Source organism: Micromys minutus (genome assembly GCF_963924665.1).
Source record: "Micromys minutus genome assembly, chromosome: 27".
Taxonomy (NCBI): Eukaryota; Metazoa; Chordata; class Mammalia; order Rodentia; family Muridae; genus Micromys; species Micromys minutus.
Genome location: NC_137962.1, coordinates 29,462,785 through 29,488,533, shown reverse-complemented (window position 1 = coordinate 29,488,533; position 25,749 = coordinate 29,462,785). Strand labels below are relative to the sequence as shown.

Here is a 25,749-nt window from a genome sequence, read left to right as displayed (position 1 = left end):
CACGTTATCCATAATCAAAGAGTATACATAGGGTGGAGGGCGTTAAATAACATGTCATCATGAATCCTGACTTAATTTAATTCCGGCTATTTCTAAGTAGAGGGGAGCTAATAGGACAGCGCAAGACACTCTGCCTTTCCAGAGCCTAGCGCCAGCGGCGACAGTTCTCGCGCTTGAGCTCAGACCCGCCCCTCCCTCAGTCTCTGGCCACTCAGAGAGCGCTGAGCAGTGATTGACAGGGAAACCGTTCGGTGCGTTGCATAAATGCTTCACTCCGGAAACAGTGACTCTCCCGCTTCCGTCCAACACTCTCCCAGCATCCATTGCGTTCCGGCCCTGCTGTATTTCGTCCGCAGCACTGGGCCATTGAGCTAGCGTTCCGGGCTCGGCGCTCCGAGTTTCCTAGGGCTGGGCCCGGGACGCGGCTGCCCGCCATGGCGCAGCTGGAAGGCTATTACTTCTCGGCCGCCTTGAGCTGCACCTTCCTGGTGTCCTGCCTGCTCTTCTCCTCCTTCAGCCGCGCTCTGCGAGAACCTTACATGGACGAGATCTTTCACCTGCCGCAGGCGCAGCGCTACTGTGAGGGCCGCTTCTCGCTGTCACAGGTTGGTCTCTGCCTGCCCTGCCCTGGGACAGACTCCTCCCAGCCTGTGTGTGCTCTTACCTCTCCCCTTCTGCCCTCCCAGACTTAAAACGTGAAGGGAGCTGAGTAGTAACTGGACCTAGCCCCGAGATTTATGGCATATTGTTAAGTGAATGCATAGAGAGCAGGTGATGCGGGAAATGTGGGCACCAGATTATAGCTCCTCTTGGCAGGTGACTACCTTGTCTTACTAAGCCTTAGGACTAGAGACATGCTGGTGCCCCAAGAAAATGCAGGAAAAAAAAAAAAAAAAAAAAAAAAAAAAAAAAAAAGAAAAGAAAAAAAAAAAAACCACCTAAAGCTCACTTATGAGGTTTTCCACTCAGTAATTTGAACGCGGAATGGAGGATCTTAGGGCGCCAAAAAGTTGATAGCTTTATTCTAACTTCATTCTTAGTTGTTTTTTTAGAAACTTACTGTTATCTGGATTAAATTGGCAACTAGCCAGGTTGAATCATTAAGAAAATTACATATTTGGCTAAATAAATACACACAATGCAAAGATAAATATGCCATTCTTACCTCGTGAACACAGCGTATGGGTTACTGCTTCGAAACACAAAGTTTATTGAAAGCTTGATTTCTTGGTGCTGTTACTGATAACCTTTATCATTTTAAGGGTCACTCACCTGCAAAATAACAGTAATTATAATCTAATACATAATGGGTCGCAAGATGTGAAACAAAGCTGAGCAAGCCCCAGATTGACAGGCTTTGTGATTAGCAATCGTGTAATGAAGTCTTTCTAGATATTTAAGCATCTTAAGATCCACCAGAGTTATTGTTTGCCTGGTTTGTAAAATTGGGATCTTGGCAGCTTAGTTGCAGAATCTACATTTTCTAAGGAGCAAGCCTTGGAAAGTGGAAATGATTGTAGCTTATTATCTGTTGGTTGTCACCTTAATAATTGCAGGCAGATTTGAGACATGGTGCAGAATGGGCAGTGGTGGTACCTCAGTGGTTGAGAGCTTTTGCTGTTCTGACAGATGACCAGACTTCTCTGTACCCACACTGAGCCGCTTACAACCATCTATAGCTTCAGTTGCAGAGGACCCAATGCTACCTTCTGGCTTCCCCCAGTACCTGCACTCAAATATTGTAAATATATATCCTCAGGTGCATGGGCACACATGTTAAATCTTAAAAATAAGATGTAAGAGATATCTAGTCTGTCAGGATTTATTTAATTATGCCATCGAATATCCTCTCCAAGATCTTCATTATTGGAACAAATGGAACTTGATTTTTTTTTCTTTTTTTGACATTTTATATCAGTGGGATAACTACTGCTCTGCTTCATTGGTGGTCTTTTCTTTTTAAGTGGGATCCTATGATTACCACATTACCCGGCCTGTACCTGGTGTCAGTCGGAGTGGTCAAACCTGCCAGCTGGATCCTTGGATGGTCTGAGCATGTCGTCTGCTCCATTGGAATGCTCAGATTTGTCAATCTTCTCTTCAGTGTTGGCAACTTCTATTTACTGTATTTGCTTTTCAGGAAGCTACAGCCCAGAAACAAGGTATGTGCAGAATAAAGTCATAGCAAGGTTCTGTGCACTTAAAATCCACAATTTTGGAATTGGCTTCATAAGATATGGAAGAAAATGTCCACCAGTTAGCATTTGTGTATGTTTTTTTAAAGCTAAGTGGAAATTCTCTACTTAAATGTAGGAGATACTTGTATTTAAATACTGGAATAACTTTATTTGGAATTCTCAAGTAGATGTTTGTTAGTGAATGACACCAGTTTAATAGTTCCATGTTTTCTTCAGGAACTTAGGACCTCCCTAGTGGAAAAGAATTTTAGCTGAGTTTTGGTATGATTTCATAATGCATGTCTTGAAGGTAGATTGCCTAGGTTTAAATTTAATCCTGGCCACAACTTATATTAACTTGAGGAGATTATCCCCTTTGTGGTCTTATGTGTTTGTCAATTTGAGGTAGTTTAAATAAAATATCAAATAGCAATAATAAATTTGTCTCATTGAATTTGTATGAAGAGTAAAGGTACTACGCTAGTACCTAATAGAAAGAAGATTTCAATAAATGTTAACTGTGGCAGTAATGTTTAATAAAGTCTTTTCTGCTGTATGAGTTATGAAAAGGAGGTAGGCATAAAGTACTGTAAGGATTCCGATGATGCATGACAGGAGCAGAGAAATACTGTCCCAGCCTGACGGAATGAAGGGAGAAAGGAAGGCTTCATAGATGCCATTTACAGGACACAAGATTTTCAGAAGCAACAAGATATAATGTAAATAAACTATTTAGTTAAAAAAAGATGTAATATATATGCTAAGTTTACAAGCTATTGTGGAATTTTACCTTGTGATTGATTGATTGATTGACTGTGATTGCTTGAGATACGGTCTCAATATATAGCTGGTTGACTTCAAACTCTCTGTGTAGTTCTGGCTGGCCTAGAACGCAGAGAGCTCAAGCTGCCTCTGTTTTCTAAGTGCTGAGATTAAAGGCCTGGGTCACCACACCTGGCCTGAGGAGGGCTTTAATCAAAGAGATTCAAAACACTCGACTAAAATTATCAGAAAAGGTAAAAGAAGACATTTAAGTTGAGAATAGACCTGCATGATTTTTTTTAAAGGAAAAAAAATCCTTGTAATTTTGTCATACAAATAGTAAGATCTTTGGGCAGGGTATTTTGTGCTGCTTGCATATTTCCATTGGCTCTAGTGTAGAGATTGGAAGGGCTGTCTTTAAAAGGTGGTGGTGATGGCTAAGACATAGGTTCAAGGAAATGCATCTGGCCACATCTTTACTGTGTTCCAGCCTCTGCATTCCTCATGTTCCTTTGTCCAGTGGCCACTAAATGATTTCTTCTGTGATTCAAAAGATGTTAAGCTACTAAGAGCTGTACCTCATTAGTATTTTAACAGTTCCAGCTGATTAATGTTACTAACAATTACCAGACGACTTGTTAAACATTGTGTTGCAGAGTCAGAAATACAGTTCATTAAAATTAAGCTTCAGTGAAATTTTAAATAAATCGCTTCATTAATTTCAAGAAAATGGCATGTTTATTTTATCCTAAAAATATATTTTTTTCTTTTTTCTTCAAGGCTTCTTCAAGTATCCAGAGAATCTTGTCAACATTGACCCTAGCAGTATTCCCGACCCTCTATTTCTTTAACTTTCTTTACTACACAGAGGCTGGGTCTGTGTTCTTCACTCTTTTTGCTTATTTGATGTGTCTTTACGGCAACCATAGGACTTCAGCCTTGCTTGGATTTTGTGGCTTCATGTTTCGTCAGACCAATATCATCTGGGCTGCCTTCTGTGCCGGACACATCATCGCACAGAAGTGCAGTGAAGCCTGGAAAACGGAAATACAGAAGAAGAAAGAAGAGAGGCTTCCCCCCATTAAAGGACCGCTCTCAGAACTCAGGAGAGTGCTTCAGTTTCTGCTGGCGTATTCCATGTCCCTTAAGAACCTGAGTATGCTTTTCCTTCTGACCTGGCCCTACATGCTTCTGATGTTGGCATTTTTGGTTTTTGTGGTGGTTAATGGTGGGATTGTCATTGGCGATCGGAGTAGTCATGAGGCCTGTCTCCATTTTCCTCAGTTACTCTATTTCTTCTCCTTTACGGCCTTTTTTTCCTTCCCTCACCTACTTTCTCTGACCAAAGTCAAGACTTTCCTTAGCTTGGTTTGGAAACGTCGAGTTCAGTTCTCTGTGATTACTTTGTTGTTGGCGTTTTTGGTTTGGAGATTCACCTACGTCCATAAGTATTTACTGGCAGACAATAGGCATTACACATTCTATGTGTGGAAAAGAGTGTTTCAGCGACATGAAGTTGTCAAGTACTTATTAGTTCCAGCCTACGTGTTTGCTGGCTGGGCTATAGCTGACTCTTTAAAATCAAAGTCAGTCTTCTGGAATTTAATGTTTTTCGTATGCTTGGCTGCATCTACAGTTCCTCAGAAACTACTGGAATTCCGCTACTTCATTTTACCGTACATTATTTACAGGCTTAACATACCTCCCCCGCCCGTATCTAGACTTGTCTTCGAACTGGGTTGCTATACAGTTGTTAACTTCCTAACTTTTTATATCTTTCTGAACAAGACTTTTCAATGGCCAAACAGTCAGGACGTCCAAAGGTTTATGTGGTAGTGGCAGGAATATTTTGAACTTGAGAAGACTCTTCCTACAGCAGACCACTGGGTAAATAGAGGTGGGATTTCTTTTAAGTACATTCAGGGAAATGAAAAGAACTAAGTTTAAGACTAGCCTAAAAGCCTAGATAATAATAATGAAGTTGTTTGCAGTTGTCTTGAGAATCTTTTCAGAGGTTTGGGGAACTTGTCTCTCTCCCTCTCCCTCTCCCTCCCCCCCCCCCCCCCCGTGTGTGTGTGTGTGTGTGTGTGTGTGTGTGTGTGTGTTTATGTTTAGGGGACTGGGTGAGTTCCATAGCACTAAAACCTATTCATCAACTTTCGTTTGTAAAGAACAGTAAAGAATTTGAAAACTATTTACAAATAAATGACCGCCTCATATTTCTGAGTAAAATTGCCAGATGTTGCAGTAAACATAGCTCCGATCTTAGAATAGATGTACATATATAACAAATTATGAACTTGAGGCTTGGGGATGTTTATCAAGGAATTGGGTATTTTAATTTAGAATATAACAGTGATGAAGCCATGTGAATTAATTCCTTATTTGAAGTTTATACAGGCCAAAGATAAACTGTTGATTATAATACCTTCTATAGATGATCTTTCTGAAATACTGCTCTGGTAGTTATCCAGGGCTCCTGCATGGAACTGACCACAAACCTCGTGGCTTCAAAGTTTTTTCTCACATAGGATAGGCCGCGCCTAAACTCAAGTGATGGCAGAGCTCAGTCCTTCAGGAGACAGGAGTCCATAGTTCTTGTTCACATCACTCCAGCAACTGCTTAGAGGGGCCTTGCATTTGGACAGGTCCCTCCAGTCTGTCTTCATAGGACTGTCTCCACAGACTTCTTGTGCAGTTAATGACAGTGGGTTTAGGGATCCTCTGATGTTCAGGGTAACGTTACCTGAAGACCCTTGTCTGTATCTATTAAAAAATTTAAAGTAAGGTCCCATTCATAAGTTCCACATCATTTTGGGGTGTGTGGGGGGGTGGTGGGGGGAGAGTGATAAGATGTCCTTGCTGAGAGCTTTAATGAGAGGCCACATAAACAAACAGATGACTGAGGTCATATAATTTACATCTGTCCTTATTATTCAAACAAATGAGAAGAACTCAGAAGGTGAGAGAGTTCATTTGTTTAGTTTCACTTTATAATTTAGTAAGTGCTGCCGGGTATGGCTCTAGGGTTTGCTTTGTTTGGGTTTTGGTTCTGTGGTACTGTTGAAAGTTTGTTTATCCGGTTGTCACCATTACAGACACTGTTGCTTAGTCTTGAGCTGTGAGTGTATGTGAGTGCAAACATGGAACTGTGACGAGAGCTTGCTTAGCTCACTCTTTCTGAGCGCCTGCTCTCTCTCTCACACACACACATTCCCTAAAGAGACAAAACCTTTTTATTGTTGGATAATGTTTTCTTTGAGTTTTAAATATGTTGTACATTCCATGCAACTGTAAAAACTACATGGATAGAAGTTACAAACATATTCCCAGGTGGCCAGCCAGCACAGACCATCGCTCCGTTGTGTAACCGTGGTTGATTCGTCATATCAGAAAGCTTCACGGCAGCTTATTATGATAGAGAGCTAAGTCCAGGAAGCTGGAATTGCAAGCACTTTGAAGGTGAATAAGGCAAGTGCTGTCTGATGTTCTTAGTCCTGGCCTTTTGTGTCTGGGAACACAGAAGGGGTGGGGGCTTAATCCCAGCAGTCTGCTGTAAGGAGGGAAGCACTTTGTCCCATGTCATGGAAGGAGGCTGTTTTCACGTGTGTTGAGTCACTTGTGAATTAGGAGACATTGTGGGGTCTACAGAGAGAGAAGGAAGTATTGGTATTTTACGCCACTTTCCATAAAGTATTGGGAGTAGGACTTGGCATTTCAGAAGGGAATGCCGTGAATTAAAAGGTGCTATTTGTTACTGTGATCTTAAAAATGAATGCCTGTTGATACGTTTAAGGTAGAGGCTTGGTTAAACTTGTTTGGACAGTTGACAAGTTGATCATTTGCTGATAAATTTCTCAATCTTTGTAACTTAAATATGTGAGAGAAAAGGGCTTCATACAGCATAAAGGTTTACTTTTTGTTACTCAAAATAACAGGCCTATCTCTGAAATAATTCACTTGGGGAAAAAGAGTCCTTTTAAAAATAAATTATATTTCTGCTTTATATTTTTTTTAAAGAATTATCAAGTATTTTCATTAGACATAAATGACTTTATTGGTTATGGATCATAAGGGCTCAGCTCAGTGAATAAAAGCGCGAGCCACCCTTGCAGGGACCCCAGTGTGGTTCCTCGCCCCTGGGGCAGCAGGCAGTCACCATTCCACCTCTGGCTCTGCAGTCTCCTGAACCCTGCATGGAGCCCACTGCCCTCACTATGTAAGTTAATTCTGAAATGTCAGCTGCTGGAGGGGCTGTAGAGCTCTGTATCCTTGCTCACTCTTCAGCAGGGCATTTTAAAGCCTTTATGAAAAGGCCCAGTCTTTTGCCTGAGCTACTTTAGGCTCAGTAATCAGTTTAACCAGCTCTACTCTGAAAATCCACAGGCATAGACTCATTTCCCAGATACATTAGGAAGAGTCTGTGTGCAGTGTGTTTGCTTACATTTATGCTTTCCGTGAATACTCCTTTTATAGCTGCATCTCACCAAATGATATGGAAATAGTGTTTTGTACTTTACGCTTAGTAAATTATCTTGTAAGAGGAATTTCTGTTTTTAGACATGTGTGTTTATCCTGTTATAAAATACCCACTCTAAACAATGTTATTTACTTATAAGGAGTAGCTTAGGATATGATGTATTTCTAGTGTGAACTTAACTGACTTGACGTGCTCATCACCTTTGTCTAGAGAGGAGAGAAGGGATTCACAGCCTCAATTGATAATTCCTAGAGAGTGAACATGTATTTTAGGTCCAGTTCAAACTGTGTTCAGATAAAATCATGTCTGTTGTTTTAGAGAAAGTTTTTAATATTAAGTGAAATTAAGATAAGATTGTAGAAAAGAAGTCCTTGGTTTTAGTTCCAGAATAAAAAGGCAATGTTGAAGGACAGCTGTTTGTTCCTAATCTCAAATGAGAACGTTATGTCTGAACTCTGGTTAGTACTTGGTGTGAGTCCTACTGTGATTCATGCTGTATTCCATATCCACAGAGCTCATGAAAATGCTGTATGATGTATAGAGTGCATTTGCATTGAATGGAGTTTTCAGTATAGAAGGAAGCAGATATTTTAGAAAAGTACTATATACCCAACGTAATCTGCCCGTTTTCTGAATGTTCTTTTCTGTAGTGATGAGTGCCGACACATTTAGTATGCAGTTTGTAGTAGGATATGATTTTAATAATACCATTTAAAATGCAAAGTCAGTCAGTATTATAGTAAGTTTTGATGATTTGTCTTACTTTAATCATGAAATTTCGACTGGTTGGGAATATCATCTGTTTGGTTTTATCTCTCTAGAGAATTTACTTATTTTTCTTTGGGTGTGTTTTATATATTTGAAATCAATGACAATATGTTGTTGAAAAATATATAATAAATTAGATACTGGTGACATATTATTAATATATCTATGATTCTAGCACTAACTTTCATAATGTTTGGAAGTTATTTCTAAAGTAAATTTTGTGGTAATAGATAATTCAATAATCTCTATATTTAAGATGAGATATTAATTAGTGGTGATTTCTTCATACCTTAGACACTGAAAGCAAAAACAGGTAAAGTGTATTTCAAAAAATTAAATATTATATGGAATTTGCATTTCATCAGGAAAGCTTCAGTGAGTGAAGGGGGTAGGTATGGCATAGTGTCTTTTCAGGGGTCTCAGAACCTGCCATTTCAAACATGGGTTTATTACAGCCAATATTCTTTATATTCTTTGGTAAGTCAAGTTCAAGAATCTCTTACAGTATTCTGCCTTTCGTATATTTTGTTTCTGAAATAAGTGGACATTTAGCTTGTTATCCTGTTTTTGAAAATGAGTTATACAACCAAACCAAAGGTGATATAAAATTTCAGTGTACCAGTAATGTAGTATTTATATTTCTTTGCCAGTAGAAAAATGTATTTGGGTTTTCCCAGTGGTGATGAATAGAAAAGTGCTATGTAATAAAATTTGTAAAGAAATGTTTACTAGGTGATGACAACGTGTTACATTTTAACGTATTCTTGTAATTTAACTTTTCTACTAGTCTAGATTAAACTTTTTATAGTTTTGTATTGTTTTGAGCCACAAAGATTTATAATTCTCCACCCTTGTTAATTATTGTTTGTTCGGGAAGGGTCTTCCTAATCCAGGCTAGCCTGTAATTTGCAATGTAGCCAAGAATGACCTTGAACTCCTGATTCTTTTGCCTCTACCTCTGAGCTGCTGGGATTACAGGCTTGCTACACCATACCTAGTTTATGCAGTGCTGCGGATCAAACAGGACTTAAAGCCTGCAAGGCAAGTACTCTACCAGCTGGGCTGTATCCTCAGCCCTGCTTGTTATACTGTGACTGACAGTGTTTCCTGAGTTACCTGAAGTGAAAGTAAATGGAAAAGCAAAAGTCATGTGTCCATGATTATGTCTCAGATGATGTAACCTAACATGCCCTGCCATGGAACTGCTTACCTCACAGATGTGGGGATTGTTTCTGATTGGAAACAGCCTGTACTGTCTACTTCTGTCTCACTGTTACTCAGTTTTCTTGTGTTAACTACCACACACATGGGGAAACTGAGGAGAAGGTGTGTATTTGTGTAATATTACAGACGAAGCAGAAAGAATTTACTTGTCTGTTACAAAGTAGCTGTGTGAGCTCTTTTGTGAGTAGGCAGCCTGACAAGAACCCTGGCTCTCAGCTACAGCAGATCGAAAGGGTGGGAAAGGATACCAAGTCTACCTTCATTTTTGTAACATTTTAGAAAAAAATCCATGGAAAGTAGAGCTCTACTGCTCTTCTAGACAGTTGAGGCACATAAAAACTGGCTTTGGGACAATCAGTCTTTCATCTCTCATGTGCCATTCACTGCCTCAGAAATCTACAAGCCAGGCTGACGTTGTCAGCCCTATTGACAAGGAAGCAAAGATCTTTGATATCGGATAAGAGATATAGTTGCTTAAAACTTAATTTCTCAAAAGAACTTTGGAAATAAATGGTCCTTTTAAACTGATATGGGATTTTTTAAAAAAATAGTTCTTTCTGAAAGTCTTTCCTCTTTATTTTAAATATGTGAATATATGTTTTAAATGTTTTTTAAGGTTTTATATTTTGTTACATTAAAAATTACAGATGTTTGACCCTAAAATTGTGATTCATGTCATCTAAACTCTTGAATAAACCTATTTATAAGAATAAAAGCTTTCAAAATAGTTGCTGAGTGTATTTATTTTATTGGTAAATTGATTTGTATTTTCTGGTGCTGTGTCCTCTCAACATGCTTTTAGTCCCAACAGGACTGACTGGGCTTTCCATCCACCCTCCTTCAAGCCGTTCTCCTATACCGCCTTAAACTCCTGGTCTTGAAACAAAGGGAGTATTAACATTTTAAGTATCTGTAGAAGTGCCTATCACTACCCTGGATATCCATAATTCACTAATATTCCCACAGTCAAGTCAAGTTACTGAATGGTTGCACTGAGTTTCTGGCTTGGGTTTTTTCTTAGCCTAGGTCCATAAAGAAGCTGAAAGTTGCCAACACCTCTCTCTACCTTGGAAAGACTTGAACCTTGGGCTGTAGCCATTACAAAGAGATTAGTGCTGCTGTGTTTTCACTGTTCTTTGGTGTGGACTTTGCCCTCACACCCTGCTAAGAGGTTAGCTAAAGACGTACACAACACATATGGCAAGGGTGGGGGGATGTCTCTGTGACTTCTAGGACACCATCTATTTATAACTATTTTGGCAATCTTAAATTTCATCACAACATAAATCAGCCATTTCAGCTTTCTGATTATTAGGTATCCTTAGGCAATATGAGACTACCCAGTAAAATCTATTGAGTCTGGAAATTTTGTACATATGTAAGTCATATTCTGATTGGTACGACACCCCCCCCCCGCCACCTCTGTTGCCTGTGCAAGCCCTTTCCTATATACCTTTTTGAGACACAGTGAGTTTAAACAGGGTGATGACAAACGAGTTTGGAGCTGACAGCCTAGTGACCTGACCAGTGGGTACACAGCTGCCCTTCCACTTGCTGAAGCCAGTAGAACCATGGACACCACAGGTACCTAAAAAGGGGGGTAATGGTAGATAGAGTTGTAGGACTCGGTTCATTAGGAAATGAACAATTTATAGTCCCACCACTGTTTATGTAGCATTTAGCTACTAAACACTGAAAACAGGTTTGATCAGTGTTTATGACCCCTCGGTCCCTTTCTCTGAGCTTTTTCCACTGCACCTCCTGCATCTGGAATTGTGGACATCTGGATCTTGAAATCCCTAGAATCTATTAGTAGCAAGTAGTAGAGAAGGGAGGCTAAGACTCCATGATCCCTTCCCTCAACTCTTGATAGAGTGCAATAGGTCCATAGCCCAGCTGAAGTGAAGTCATGGCTACATTCCAGAAGATAGCACTTCATAGTCCTTCTTGTCTTTTGTCTCTTAGGTCCTGCCTGAAGTAGCATCTTTGCATTCACCAACATCTATTGCAAATATAAGCTCCTTTGATTAAGGCTGAGGGTAGCATAGTTATTAACAAATAAGTAGCTGGGCACAAAGATAATTTACACAACGGCAGTAGTTTGACTTTGGGATGCCTAAGGCTTCTTCATCCATAAGCTTCATTAACATCATCATCATCATCATCATTATTAACAAGTTTTGCAACACCATGCGTGAATACCTTGTGCATTGGGCCTCACATCTAACCAGTGAGCAGAGCTGGTACCCCCATAACATCTGTGTTACTATTGTATCAGTGGATGCATTTTACCAGGAAGGCTGATATTTTAGTTTGTCGACTTCACATCTGGGTGTGATTATTGATTCCCCCACCCCAACAGCCCGTGTAGTACATCTCAGCACCATGAAAACTAGCCAATAGGAAAGTAGCATCTAGATCAGTCCTAGCTTCATTTCTTCAATACTTGGCAACCAAGTGCACTGTCTTAACCTAGCTCTGGTGGGCTATCAAAGGGAGTAGCAGGAGTGTGTTTTGGGAAATCTGAGGTGTTCCTGACCCAACAACTCATAAGAAAGTGTCTCGTGCCGGACACTGGGGTTTTGTTTAACAATCATTGACTTTCCAGAAGCCATGTCACCCAGGCATATAGGGAACCTCCCTTCCAAATCTCTATTCTTGGCTTACATTTTTAATGTATGGCTTCTCATACATTCTTAGTTTGGGTTAAATGTTTCTCCCTACTCTGCCATCTTTCCCATCACTCTGCCCTGATCCCTGCTGAAACCAAAGCTTCAAGATTTGAAGCTAGGACACACATACTGAAGAGAACTTGAGCTTGTTTTTCTGAGTCTGGACCACGTTGCTCAGTATCATCTTCTCTAACACCAACTATTGACTTGTTATATGGCATAGGCAATGTGTTTTCTGCTCCTGTCCACTGTGCTTCGTGTATTTTTGCGTGTGAATGGAAATTCCTTTCCTCAAATCTAGGGGGTTTTCTTCTGTGACTTCATTGAAAGTATTTGCTTCGCCTTTGACCTGGATTTCTTCTCCTATGGCAATGATTCATTGTTTGGACTCTCATAGGGCCCCGGAGGTCTCAGATGTTCCATTAATGAGTTTAGCATCTCACTTTCTTTGGTTCGATTACTTTATTTTTCTTTAAGTTCTGGTATTATATATTTACTTGATTCCTTCTGTTTGCTAGGCTTTGATCTTATTAGTCTTACTGAATATTTCATTTCAATGTTTATTACAGCTCGAGCTTTCATTAATATTTCTCTTTGTCAAAACAAGGGCCACTACTATGGGATTAATAACTTTTGGAAGAGGCATGCTGTCTTAGTTATTCATGCTGTTTAACCTTTGTATAGATTGTTGGTTGTGCCTTTGGTATTGTTGTCTACCCATGCTTTGGTGATTATGTGTTTGAATTTCTATTTGCTGTTTTCCCTAGCTTTGCTGGGTGGTGCCTAATATTCATTCTTGGGGCTACGCAGTGCTGATTCGTGTCTGAGGTATTCAGGTGGTCCCGTGTGGCCTGGGGAAAGTGGTAGTTTCTGGTCTCGCTAGCAAACACTCAGAGCTCAAGGTTAGATTGCAGATAGGTGGAGATGAAAGCAGCTGGTAAGGTGTGCAAGTGCTGAACACATGTCCTCGGAGTTTGCCATTTTGGTTGCTAGTGAGACTTTTCCAGTATAAATCATATTTACTTAGTTCCCGGTTGCCTTTGTCTAGCACTCTGTGGTTTCAAGTATTGCTTCTTCTTGATATGATTAAACTGAGAGGGAATGAATAAGAAAAGGTTCCTCTGCAATCAGCTGTTTAAGAACCCTGTCTTAATTGTACCCAGGGGATTAATTGTGTAGGAAGAGATCTCAGTAGAGAAAATGTCTCCATTCAGTTACCCTTTGGTTCTGTCCTGGTTCGGAGTTTATTGCTGTGAAGAGGCCGTGACCATGACTACAACTCTTCCAAAAGAAGACATTTAACTACGGCTGGATTACAGTTTCAGAGGTTTAGTACACTATCATTGTGGCTGGAAACATGGCACTGTGCAGGCAAACATGATGCAGGAAAAGGAGCTGAGAGTTCTATATCCAGATCAGCAGGCAGCAGGAACTGACTGGAACACATCAAAGCCACTTCTCCAACAAGGATACGCCTCCTAATAGGACCATTCTTTATGGACTAAGTATTCAAAGACACGAGTCTATGAAGGACCGTTCCTATTCAAGCCACCACAGATTCATTTTTCTTGGTTGATGATTGATGGGGGTGGGGTGACTCAGACTAAGTAGAGCCACTCATGGAAAGGTGTCCTGGGTTGTGTAAGGAAACAGGCTGAACAAACTGAAAGGAACAAGCCAGCACAGGGCATCTCTCCAGGGCCTCTGCTTCAGTCCCTGCCTCCAGATTCTTGCCTAAAGCTCCTATCCTAAATTCCTTTATGCCTTTCTTTCCCAGAGTCACTTCTGATCATGACGTTTATCACAGTAACAGAAAACAAGCTAGGACAGTTCCTGAGACATAGTCAGGCCTTGGACCTGGGAAAGTTGCAGAAAGGGACCTTGGTAAGACTTAAGTGGAACCACTTAGAAATCTTTAATTCCTTCTTTGTAATACAGCGAAAGGCACTCAAAGTGTGAATTATAAATATTGCAACACCAAATGAAGACAAAATCTATGATCCCTCTGACCATACAAAGATGCACTTCACACTGTATGCACACACAAAAGCACTACAACTTAAGAAGTACTTCTCAGAAAAGAAGAAAGAAAGCATGAAAACTGTGAACAGAGACAGCCAAAGAGCATCCTGTAAGGACACCATGTCTACGAGTCATGATTCTCAGAGCCCCCTTCTGCATGATAATATCTCATATGGAGGCATTCGGGGAGCAACGAGTCCACCATATTGAAGAAAAAAGGCTACAATATAGCTGACAGACTACCTTCTCTCCGCTGCTACTGCCTGTGTGGAAAATGGTCTTGTTCTAGGAATTCCTCTGCGAAAGTAACTATGGTGGGTAAATTTCAATTGCGCTTCGGGAATTTGATTTCCGAGGTGCATTACTCTACATTTCCCTCCAGGGGGCAGTCTTGGATAGCTTTTCTAGTGAGTTTGATAGAAATTTAAAATCTACTGTTAACTTTTCTGTTATTACAGATGTCAATGTATTTTTTTCATTAGAAGCTGGATCAAATAATTGCAGTTGCATGCCATTCTCCATAATTAAGAATATACTGAGTGATTTATAATTCCTGGTGGATACTCTGGTAAAAGCCTGCTTGAATAAACTGGCGCAGGGCTGACCCGAGAGAAGCTGCAAGTCCGAGTGAGCACCGAGTCTGTCTCCTTGCTTTGTCTAGTTTGTCCAACCCCAAAAAACCACCAAGGAGCAGATTCTGATGCAATCTCATTAGGGGCTCTTTATTACAAGCTCGAGTGTGGGCTCCCCTGACACAGCAGAACGGGAAGGTGGAGCCCAAGCCTAGTTTCAGGCAAGCATTGACAGAGGCAGGCAAACAAGCAACGGGGGTTTCTAGCCTGGCATACATTTGATTTGGGGGGGGGGGAGCATTATGCCTTTATCATAATTGGCTGGTGCTGGGAGCCAAGCCATAAACTTAACTTCTGCTTTTCTCCTGACTGGTAGTTGGTAGGAAGTGAAGTATCAGGGGCAGGCTTGCAATGTGGGGGTACGGATCTGTTGGGGAATAACCTGGAAACTGGAGCTAGGTTTGTTAGTTAACGCGAGGATAGGATCTGAACCCAAAAGATCTGCTCTCTCAGTTCCACGTTCCAAGAAAAAAAAAAAAAAAAAAAAAAAAAAAAACCTCCTAATTTTAAATAATGGAAAAATAACTCTAGCCGAAGAACACACACACACGCAAAGTAAGAGCGCCGTTGGAAGCTCAAAGGCACAATTTTAATAACTTAAGTTTCTCCTGCCACCTCCTGTCTAGACCTGGCCCTCAAGCTGGTTTCCCTGCTTCAGGCTCTTGTTCGATTTTCTCTGCCAAGTTGAGTCTCTTGCTGTAGCGGATGTGACCAGCAGAGGACCAACTTTATATTCTGTATCCACTTAGCTGTCACTGAAGAAAGAGCAGGACTGAGGGTTATCCGCATTCTGTCTTTGCTTATTCTGAATCTTGGGTCCAGGACGCTGTGGTCAGTAAGAAGAAATGGCCAGTGTCTGCTGCCTGCTGCTCTCTGCTCTATGGATTCTCATCATTAACTAACTTAATTCTCAGAGGAACTAAGAGAGACAATCATATAAAGGAGATATAATTTCAGGATGTCTGTCTGTTTATCTGTCTATCTGTTAACAGTTAAAAAACTGGGAAATAAAGACAAACTAAGAAGCTACTCCAACTGAGTGCCAGAGCCATGTTCAATACAAGGGAGTCCTCCTCCCTGGAAATGATGCTTAGAGAACATGCAGACTCTACTGTTTGGAACACATAGCAAAGATTATCCCCATTTGTTTTTCCATAGCTCTCTCTCAGGAAAAGGCAATCAGTGGGATAAAACAGCATTTTATAAGCAATAACTCAGGAAAAAAAATTTTGAGTATGAACTACATTTTGTAGCCTTTGTGACATTTTTTTGGGGGGCAGTGTCCTATTAAGGAATAATTTTAAAAGTTATTTATTTGTAGTATGCATGTGTGAGCATGTGTGTGTCATGTGTGTGAACATGTTCACAGACATGTCATTTCCCCTGAAGCTGTCATGACAGGTAGTTGTGAGGTGCCCAACATGGGTGCTGAGAACTAAACTCTAGCCCTCTGCAAGAGCAAGTGCTCTCGAATGCTAGACCATCTTTTCAACCTATCCATTCAGTAGCTGGAAAACAATTAGGTTCAAGATTTTCTGGCTAACAGGAGAATAGAAGGACCAAATATTACCCTGAGAGGAAGCAGATCATGTGAAGAAAGGTCTTTCCATTATCTTATATTTTGGGATCAAGAGATGGCTCAGTGGTTAAGAGCACTTGGTGTTCTTCACAAGACTCAAAAAAGTGCCCATGTCAGGTGGTTCACTTCATCTCCAGGTAACCTTTTCTAGACACTGCAGGTACCCACAGAGGTGGCATACTCATAAACATTTTTTTAAAAATGTATATACAATCCCTTGTATTGTTTCTTGTTCTTTATATGGGCAGTAGTTGCCAACTCCACGAAAATATTTATTGTACTGCATTTTAAAAGGAAATTTAAAAAGATACTGCTGAAATGTTATCAGGAGGTGTGAATCAAGGATTTGGAGTAAGGGAGTGACATAGTAAGTGGCGGGCTGTTGTGCCAGACCGCAGAAGACTTCTTTGGATGGTGTGGCAACAAGACTGGAGTATTCTCTGAAGTGCCGTGTGGCAGGTAGGTCAAGCTAAATTTCCGGGAATGATATCGGTTGCTCTGTCATTTCTGCCTTTAATTCTTAAACCGATGTTCCATTTCTTTATTGGAGTTCTATAGACCATCCAAACAACCCCACCCCCTTCTTTTTCTGAGATCTTTAGAGACCATTGAAGAAGCTAGAAGAAGGTAATCACAAATTAACAACTGCCTGTTTACCTCTTGGGTTATTTTTATCAAGTTTGTGGCAACAATTTTCTTTTTCCTGACCACAGCTGGTAACCAAGTATAAAACTTGATAGTGCTCTCAAGTTCCCAACCATAAACAAGGAATGAGGCAAGTGCTGACCATTGTAGAGAAAATGTCTGTCTTGGGACAGTTCTGACCTGTAACCTCCAGGAGCTTTATTAGTGAATTTTTTTAATAAAGATGTTGCTTGGGAACATCAGATAGAAACATGGTCAGAAGGGAATTTCTCTAAATAAACCAGCAATGCATAAAATAACAATGGATAATTTTAACTTGCAGTTTTGATTAGATTGAGGAATGCTGTGGGGATTAAGAAAGTACACTTCTGGGTCGGTGAGGGAGGTTTTAGAGCTGATTACCAGAGGTGAAAAGGTCTGTCCTGAATGCAGCCAGCACCATGAACAGAATGGGGTTCTATAGGGAATGGAAAATAGATCAGAAAAAAGACATTAGTACCTGCCTCTCCCCCCTCCCCTCTCCCCTCTCTCCTCTGCATCCTGCCCAACATGATTTGAATAGCTGTTGTCAAGGTTCCCACCATGGTATCTACCTTGTCTCCGTCCAGATGGACTCAGCCAATAATGGATGCAAACCTCAGGAACCATGGGACTATAACAGAACTTTCTTCCTTGAAGTTGATTTTTATTTCCTACGGGCATTTACACAGTAACAGAAATGGACTAAATTATACTAACATCTACAGATTGGGGTTTCAGGCATGAATCTAGAGATGCTTCCAGTGCTGAAAATGCTCTGATTTCTCACATGGTTTGCAGATCCCTCGATATGGAGAGAAGAATCTAACTAACACTTATAGTCTGGAAATGGTCACCCCTTCATTTAATGCATATTTTGAGAATGGATGTACAACCATGAACTGAAAGAGGGGGTATAAATTTATGGGCTCAGACAGTAACAGTCTCGTAAAGAGGCACAAAGTAATTAAGCAAGGAAGGTTTATTGGGAGGGTAAGTAAGGGCAATGAAGAAAAAAAAAATAAGTGATGTCTCTCTTGAAAAAGGTCTGGGTTTAGAAGGGATCCTGGGAGAGAGGAAAGGGAGACTCTTCAGAGTGTAGAACCTTGAATAATAAGAATGGAACTCACTTGTTAGAGTAAGCAGGAGGGAACCGTATTCCAGCAGACAAGAGCCCCAAATACAAGGCTGGGGTTGGGAACACAGCATCCCCTGGAATTCTCACTATGTTTTACAAAAACACTCTTATAAATATAGAACAGCCCGTTTTAATAGATAACAAAACTGAAAACCATTGTAGGTCACATCCTTAGCTGTAAGGCAAGGTGCCAATATCACCACAAAATAGTCTGCGATTCTATGGGACCTAAAGCTCGAATTCAATGTGTCAGAAAAGATTTACAAAGGGAAGAGAGAGATGCCCATCTCAGCTATAGGGAATCTTCCAATGGTGTTGCTTATTAATTTTCTTTTCTTTCTCTCTCTCTTTTTAAAAAGATTTACTTATTGTACTTATTTGAGTACACTGTAGGTGGTTTCAGAAACACCAGAAATGGGCTTCAGCTTCTATTATAGACAGTTGTGAGCCACGTGTAGTTGCTGGGACTTGTCCTCAGGACCTCTGGAAGAGCAGTCAGTGCTCTTAACCACTGAGCCATCTCTCCAGCCCCAGTTATTAATTTTCCTTCTCTAAGATGTATACAACAATGTTTCCAGTGTTTATGAATGTACTGTGTACATACTCTGAGTCTACAGTATAATTTTATGATTTATGCTCAAGGATAAGAATACAGAATTTGATGGTATTGATCTATCTTCTCTCAAGGAATTGGCAGTGGTTTTGCTAATAGGTTGTTTATTGATTCTAACCATATAATATATTCTTGTAAACAATTACCTGGAAGAATCTAATTCATATGAAAACCTCACAGGTGGCAAGTAATTGTTTTCAGAGTTTATTATCTTGTAAATACACAAAGCCCATGCTTTTTTTCCTCTTTTGACGATGAAGGAAAAGCATTGTTGGCCTCTTTTATTGATTCCCAAAATCAAGCAGAATATGACATGGTACTGGTTTATGATGCCATACTGGCTGGTTTTGTGTCAACTTGACACAAGCTGGAGCTATTACAGAGAAAGGAGCCTCAGTTGAGAAAATGCCTCCATGAGATCCAGCTGTAAGGCATTTTCTCAACTAGTGATCAGCCCATTGTGGGTGTTGCAATCCCTGGGCTGGTAGACCTGGGTTCTATAAGAAAGCAGGCTGAGCAAGTCAGGGGAAGCAAGCCAGTAACATCCCTCCATGGCCTCTGCATTGGCTCCTGCTTCCTGACCTGCTTGAGTTCCAGTCCTGACTTCCTTTAGTGATGAACAGCAATGTGGAAGTGTAAGCTGAATAAACCCTTTCTCCCCAACTTGCTTTCTGGTCATGATGTTTTGTGCATGAATAGAAACCCTGACTAAGACAGATGATGCCCTGAGTTATTTTATTACTGTCTCTTCCAAACATCTTAGATTATTCTTGTGTAGGTATACTATTGCCAAGGATTTTTTTGGTGGTGTTTCTGACTTATTTTCTTATCAATTAGTCTGATCCTAGAACAATAATGAAGTAAAAATTAAAATAAAAAGATGCATTTCTACCCACATTCAATATGTGAATGATCTTGTAAAGAAAAGCCTACGTTGACTTAAGCAGCGGCTGAACTTAGGGTTAATCATAGGCATTCTTGGGTCTAGAGTTTATGGTATCAATAAGAATCTGCAAATACTGAATACCAACTTGTGCTGACTTGATCGATAACTGTTGCTGTGTATTACTTTGTTAAGGCTTACGTGGTCTTTAGAACATTGTACCGTATTTTAATCTCTTGTGTGTTTTTTGCTAAGAAGCAAGGGGATTGGATAGTGCAGGATTTGCAGTTTTATGATATATTAGAGCCGGTTTAAGAAGGTATTGATGTCACTCGACACTTACCAAAGATGGCTGCCACTTTGAGGAAGGCCAAAGGGCAAATGCACAGGAACGGGGAGGTTACAGAGGAAAGCAGTAATGCCCTGGCTGGTGTAGTGGAATACGCCAGAAACTGAAACACAGACACCAAGGCATAGGAACGTGGTCTCAGTCTCTGTATCTCCAGGGCTTGCATGCTCCACAGGAACAGAGGGGGACCAGGGGTTGCCTGCGTCAATCCACAGTAGGCGGAAGTTAGACCTACATAGCTTCTGTTGTCTCCCCACGCTTACTATTTAGTTTTAAAATCTTGGCCACTTGTCTCTTCCTCTCATTTTTAATTAAGGATAAAGATGAAACCAAAGCAAAGCAGACAAGTTGCTCCAGAAATTTAATAGAATACAAGAAGTTTTTATGATCTGACTTGTGGGAAATATTGAGGAGACCAGATGCTCCAGACTGTTCCAAGACTGTGAAATGAGATTATTGTTCAGGGTCAGGACTGTGGCACCACACTACAATTTACTTTAAAATTAAAATTGCTATGTGGGATTTAATTTCCTCCTCAGAAGAGCAATAACCTTTCGAATGAATCAGACCCAGCTACTTATGCCTAGTGCAAATCAGACTGTGTATTGAACATTACAAAGTGCTCATATAGCAAAGCCATATTTGAAAAAGCAAACAAAACAACATACATGTAAAGAAACATGGATGGATGTAGGATGTGGGGCAGGTGACAATGTGGACAGGAGGAGCAGGTATTCTAGTGTCATTCTCATGAATGATCATGTGAATGACTGCCTATAAAATGAATGCCTGCGTTGTCAAAGAACCCAGTATTCAACTTCCCTGTCTCTTAACCCACTGTCTATTTCTACTACACGCCAACTTCCCAAGATTCCTCTTAGAAGCCTGTTGGGGTGGTAGCTGAGACATTCTTAAGGCCCAGACTGAATGGGGCCTTTCTGTTTCTGTTTGCTGGGTCCCTTTCGTAGCCTTGTAAACTGGATCTTGAGCCAACCATGTAAACATTCGTAAATGACACCTGATGGTGTTATCTTTTTCCTTAAAGAATAAGGGCCTTCTAGTCTCTGAAACTGCTGCTTCCTCAGAGGAGGAGCCTGTGAGCAGGCTGAGGCTACCAGACCCTCTCAGGTGCTAAGGGCTGTAAAATGTGTTATGGGATTATCCCACAAGATGGTGGTATAAGATTCTGAAGCTCCCAGCATTCCTGCTTCAGGTTCATCTAAGCAGCTGAAGCAGACAGGCGTCCAGGCCATAGCTAGCATCACGGTCCACCACACCAGTTTGAGTGTGAAGTCCCTCTGGTTGTCAAGGGACAGCCCAAAACAGAACGATACCCCTCCTGTCCCCTACTGTGGTTACAGTGGCTGCATTGTCCCAGCTGGCCTCCTTAGCTAAGGCGTCTCACAAGTCAATGCCATGCACCCTTGTGTCAAGTCTTAGATTTTTTTTTTTCAGAATTTTTTCACTTCTTTTATCTTTCGGTTCATGAAAGCTTGGGGGATGGAGGGGACTGAAGATGTAATGACTTCCATGTAACAGCTAAGCTGAAACCATTAGTCAACTTTGCTGCCTCAGAATCCAGCATCTAATTCAAATATACAGCAACCCCCTAGGAGCCTATATCATTAGACTCTTACTGTGTTATACATGGCCAGTGTATATTAGTTTCATGCTTTGTGAACTATGGGTGTCTTTAAGCAAAATTTGGTGTTCATATTTGTGATATGAAAGCTTAGGTAAAGTACAGATTTCTTATCTCGGTTGACACAGTCAAAACCTGCCATGGTGCAAAGCATTTTTTTTTGTTTGTCTTTATTTTTTGCATATTTACTTTTGTGCCCAACAGCTCATCTTCATATTCCTTGTCCCACACACTTAAAATTAAATATAAACAAAAACACTAGAGATCTCAACTGAGACTTTATGAGACTGATGACAAGTCTGAATTGAAAGATGTTTTTCTTCTGAGTACATTCTTTCCCAATGATGCACCCTGACGAAGGCTGTGCCAAAGGTCTGACAAGAAGATGTTTCAAACTATGTCAAGTTCCCTATTTTATTATGGGGGAGAAAAAGCCCCGCATTTATTCAATTCAACCCCCGCTAAATTCAATTTTACTGAAAGAGAAGGACCTACATCTAGGTCAAGTTCCAGCACTGTGAGGTCAAGATGTTCTTACAATCCAACGAGCTGCTGCCTAGCCCCGGAGACATGCATACAGACCACATTGCAGAGTGCAGCGTCACTCTGCCCAGGGAAGCTTCTACAGTCTGCTCTGCCTCTTTCCTTGCACATGCCCAGTCTCCGTGTATAACACTCTTCTGCTCGGGTACCAGAGCACCGAAGGGCACATTGTCTGGCTATTCAAAGAATGGTAGAGCCTTACTGGAACTTCCAAGAACTTTCTCTTAATTGACAAAAGACGACGCACCACATTTCCTTGCTTTACTGATAAACCTCATCCATGTTGCCAGCACTGGGACAACTTTCTGTCATATGTCTTACTTGTGGAACCTGTGGTTGCACATAGGGAGCTGAGGATTTCCCTAGCTCATCTGAACGTTTTCCCAACGGGTCCACACTCTATTTTTGTTTTTTAATTGAGAGATTCACAAACTAAGGAAATGTATCCAAGAGTCTCCATACTGAATCAAAACTTAGTAAATTGGAAGAGAAAGTCCAAAAATATACAGGAAAAAGGGAATGAAGAAGCCCTCCCTGTTCCTGCATTGGCAGAATTAATATTGTAAAAATGGCTATATATATTTTTAAAAAGTCATCTGTGATGTCCTCTGAGCCCCGTGAGGGTGAGAGATATGTTCCACTTAGGGGCCCGCTTTCGGCTCAGTCCATGTCAGCTCTTCGAGCAGTTGTGAGTTCTTGAAGTAACCACTACCCACTGCTCGAAAATCCTTCTCTGTACAGGGCTGACTGCCGCGCTGATCTATGGACTATATGCAAATGTTTAGAAGGTAATTTTACAGGCACACCCTGTTCGGTTACCCCAAAAATGCAACAGCCCCACTGGGGTCTATGAGCTTCCTAGGCAGGAGGATTTGAGCATACTTTTTGTTCTATATGTGAAGGCCTCAAATCCAGGCAGAAGGCGGCCCCATTACTCCAATATCAGATTTTCTATCATTGCATAAAGACATGCTCTGCTGAAAATGTCTTGCCTGACCCTTCAGTAGTGTGGCATACAGGATCCACAGCCTAGTGTTAATAACGCTTCCCTGGCAGCCTGGACAATACTTTCTGGCTCTGGAACACCAGCCAGTAGTTAGGAAGTTTCCAGCCTGGTGCAAATATTTGATAAGAGTATAAAAACATACACTAGGGGTAGGAGGGTATTCAACAAATTAGAGTGGCAGAATTAGATACCCACCTGCAGAAGAATGAAAATAAATCCATATGGGCGGCTCGTCAATTCGAAGCGGACCAAAGACCTCAATTTCAAACCTAAAACATGGAAACTGGTAGAAGATAGCAGGAGGTACAGACTTCGGGATGCGGGTGTCTGCAAGAAATTTCTGAACAGAATTCAGGCAGGTCAAGAAAGAACCAGCTGAACAATGCAACACGGGAAAGTTTATGCACAGCAAAGGAAACTCGGTAGAGCAGACAGGCAGCCTACACATGGAGAAAATGTTTGCCAGCTCCCCTTCAGACAGAGAGTGAATATCTACAGTATATATTTATGCTTTTTTAAACTGCAATAATTAATGCCCCCCCCCCCGGTTTGTCAATCAACATTTGGAATAATAAAATGGATGGGTAGTTCTTACAAGAAGAAATAAAAATGGTCGACAGTTACATCGAAAACTGCTCTCCAGCCTTGTCCATCGGAGAAATGCCAGCTAACACAGAAATGAGTCCACCTCATTAATCAGGAAGGCTGTCCTCAAGAAGATAATATGGCAACCATGGAAAAGAAATGGGGAGAGAAGAACCCTGGTGCACTAGCAGAAGGAAGTTTGTTAGTCACTATGGAAATCTGGATAGCACTTTGTCAGAAAGTTAACATTGTAACTACTGTGTGACCACTGTCTGGGCATGCAGCCAGAGGGCGCTGAATCTCACCACAGAGACACTTGCAGATAGATCTGTATTTAAGACTGCGCCACTCACAACAGCAAAGAAATCTCAATCAGCCTTGGTAAACACACAGATAATAATAATAAAAATGTGCTACATTTTACATGCACACAAAAGGGTTTTGTTTTAGCCACATATGAAATTCTGAATATTCAGTGAAATGCATTAAACAGAAAAATGTAAATGAGGAAACTCAGTCTCAGAAAGACAAACAGCACACGTTCTTTCAAACATTGTATTTTAGCTTTTTATATTTTGTATGCATAACTTTATGAGAATGTGTAAGGTATGTGTAAGGAAATTGCAAATAGGTTCCCGAGAGGGGAGAAATTACTTTCAGCAGAAAACATTTTAGCAAATGCTAAAATGCGACATTTAGGTGAACAGCTCCAAAAGTCCTAACTGGAACGTAGAGTTGTAATACTAAGCTTTAGCCACTAGATGGCACTATATATCAGGGTTCTGCTCTCACCACCGGAGTCAGGCAGTCTACCCTCAGTAATTCCTGGCTACCCCAGAGTTTTAGCTGTCACACCTACCTAAGTGAAATCAGAGGCCTGTGGAAGCTTTCCATTTACATGTCTGTTAAATGCAGTACCTCACATTCAAACTGTGTCCAGAGAGAAAAGGATATTTGTTCCTAAGTAAACATCTCAATAACAATGCCATTCATTTAATGCCTCCCAGGAAAGGAGGCAGCAACAGAACACATATGAGCATACAGTGATTTATGTGTGAAAGTGCCACAATAAAATCCATCCATGTACGCTAGCTAAAGTTTTAAAAAAATGGCTTGATAATTTCCGCTAATATAGATTCGGTGAAGCACACTTTACTCTTCCTGGTTTAGGTGTTAGAAATGTTTGGAGAGGGTTGTACTGTGTGTGAAACACGTGGGGTTCCATCCAATTGGATGAGAGGAGTCCAGTCACTCTTGAGGTTAAGGCTAAGGAGCTGGTGTTTTTCGAGTGTGTCTTCTAGCTGTGTTTTCTGTATTAATTACCAAAGAGAAAATGCCTGCATCTAACGGAACAGGTTTTCTTCATCAAGTAAGGAGAGTAAGATGGTGACCCCAGGCAGTGAGGCTTGGCTCCAGAATATCTGTAAAATTTCATAAAAGAACATACATGCATGGCTAAAAAGGAAAAGCAAGAATCGAGTGCATGGATGTAATTTCATTTTCGAAGTATACCATTACATGAAGATGTTGCAGTAAATATTAGAAGGATGACTTAACCATTTGTCACCACCCCCCCCCCCGCCCCAGGTCTCACTCCATAGATGCCACACTAGTGCCAAGCACACACATTCGGTCCCCACAGCACTGTGGCACTCCAGGCCTCCTCTAAGAACTCAGCCCTAGATGTCATGATACATGATAATCTCCCTGTAGACTAGGCTGGTCTCCACCTTAGAGATCTGCCTGCCTCTGCCATCAAATGCTGGGATTAAAGGTGTGCACCCCCACAGCCTGGCTGCTGTGTTTTGTTGTGGTTATTGTTGTTTCAAATATTTCACAAGCAAGCTTTCTGACAATGAGAAGATAGTGTTGAGAAACAGGTAGTGTCATGCAAAACCTAGTAAAAGAAAGTACCACTGAAAAAGAGAAGAGGCCATCACCAGAAAGCACAAAAAAGTGTCAAGGGCACATTAATGACAGTGTACATCAAAAAGCCATTCAGAAAATAATG

General features: G+C 40.9%; 1 protein-coding gene across 1 annotated transcript; it reads left to right on the top strand.

Annotated features, from left to right (window-relative positions):
* Positions 1–434: 434 nt before the first annotated feature.
* ALG10 (ALG10 alpha-1,2-glucosyltransferase) lies at positions 435–7,519 on the top strand (the record flags this gene model as incomplete). The annotated part of the gene is made up of 3 exons (XM_080938983.1): positions 435–605; positions 1,965–2,162; positions 3,720–7,519. 3 exons carry the CDS (start codon positions 435–437, stop codon positions 4,773–4,775), a joined length of 1,425 nt encoding a protein of 474 aa, XP_080795109.1. The 3' UTR covers positions 4,776–7,519.
* Between the last annotated feature and the right edge of the window lie 18,230 nt (positions 7,520–25,749).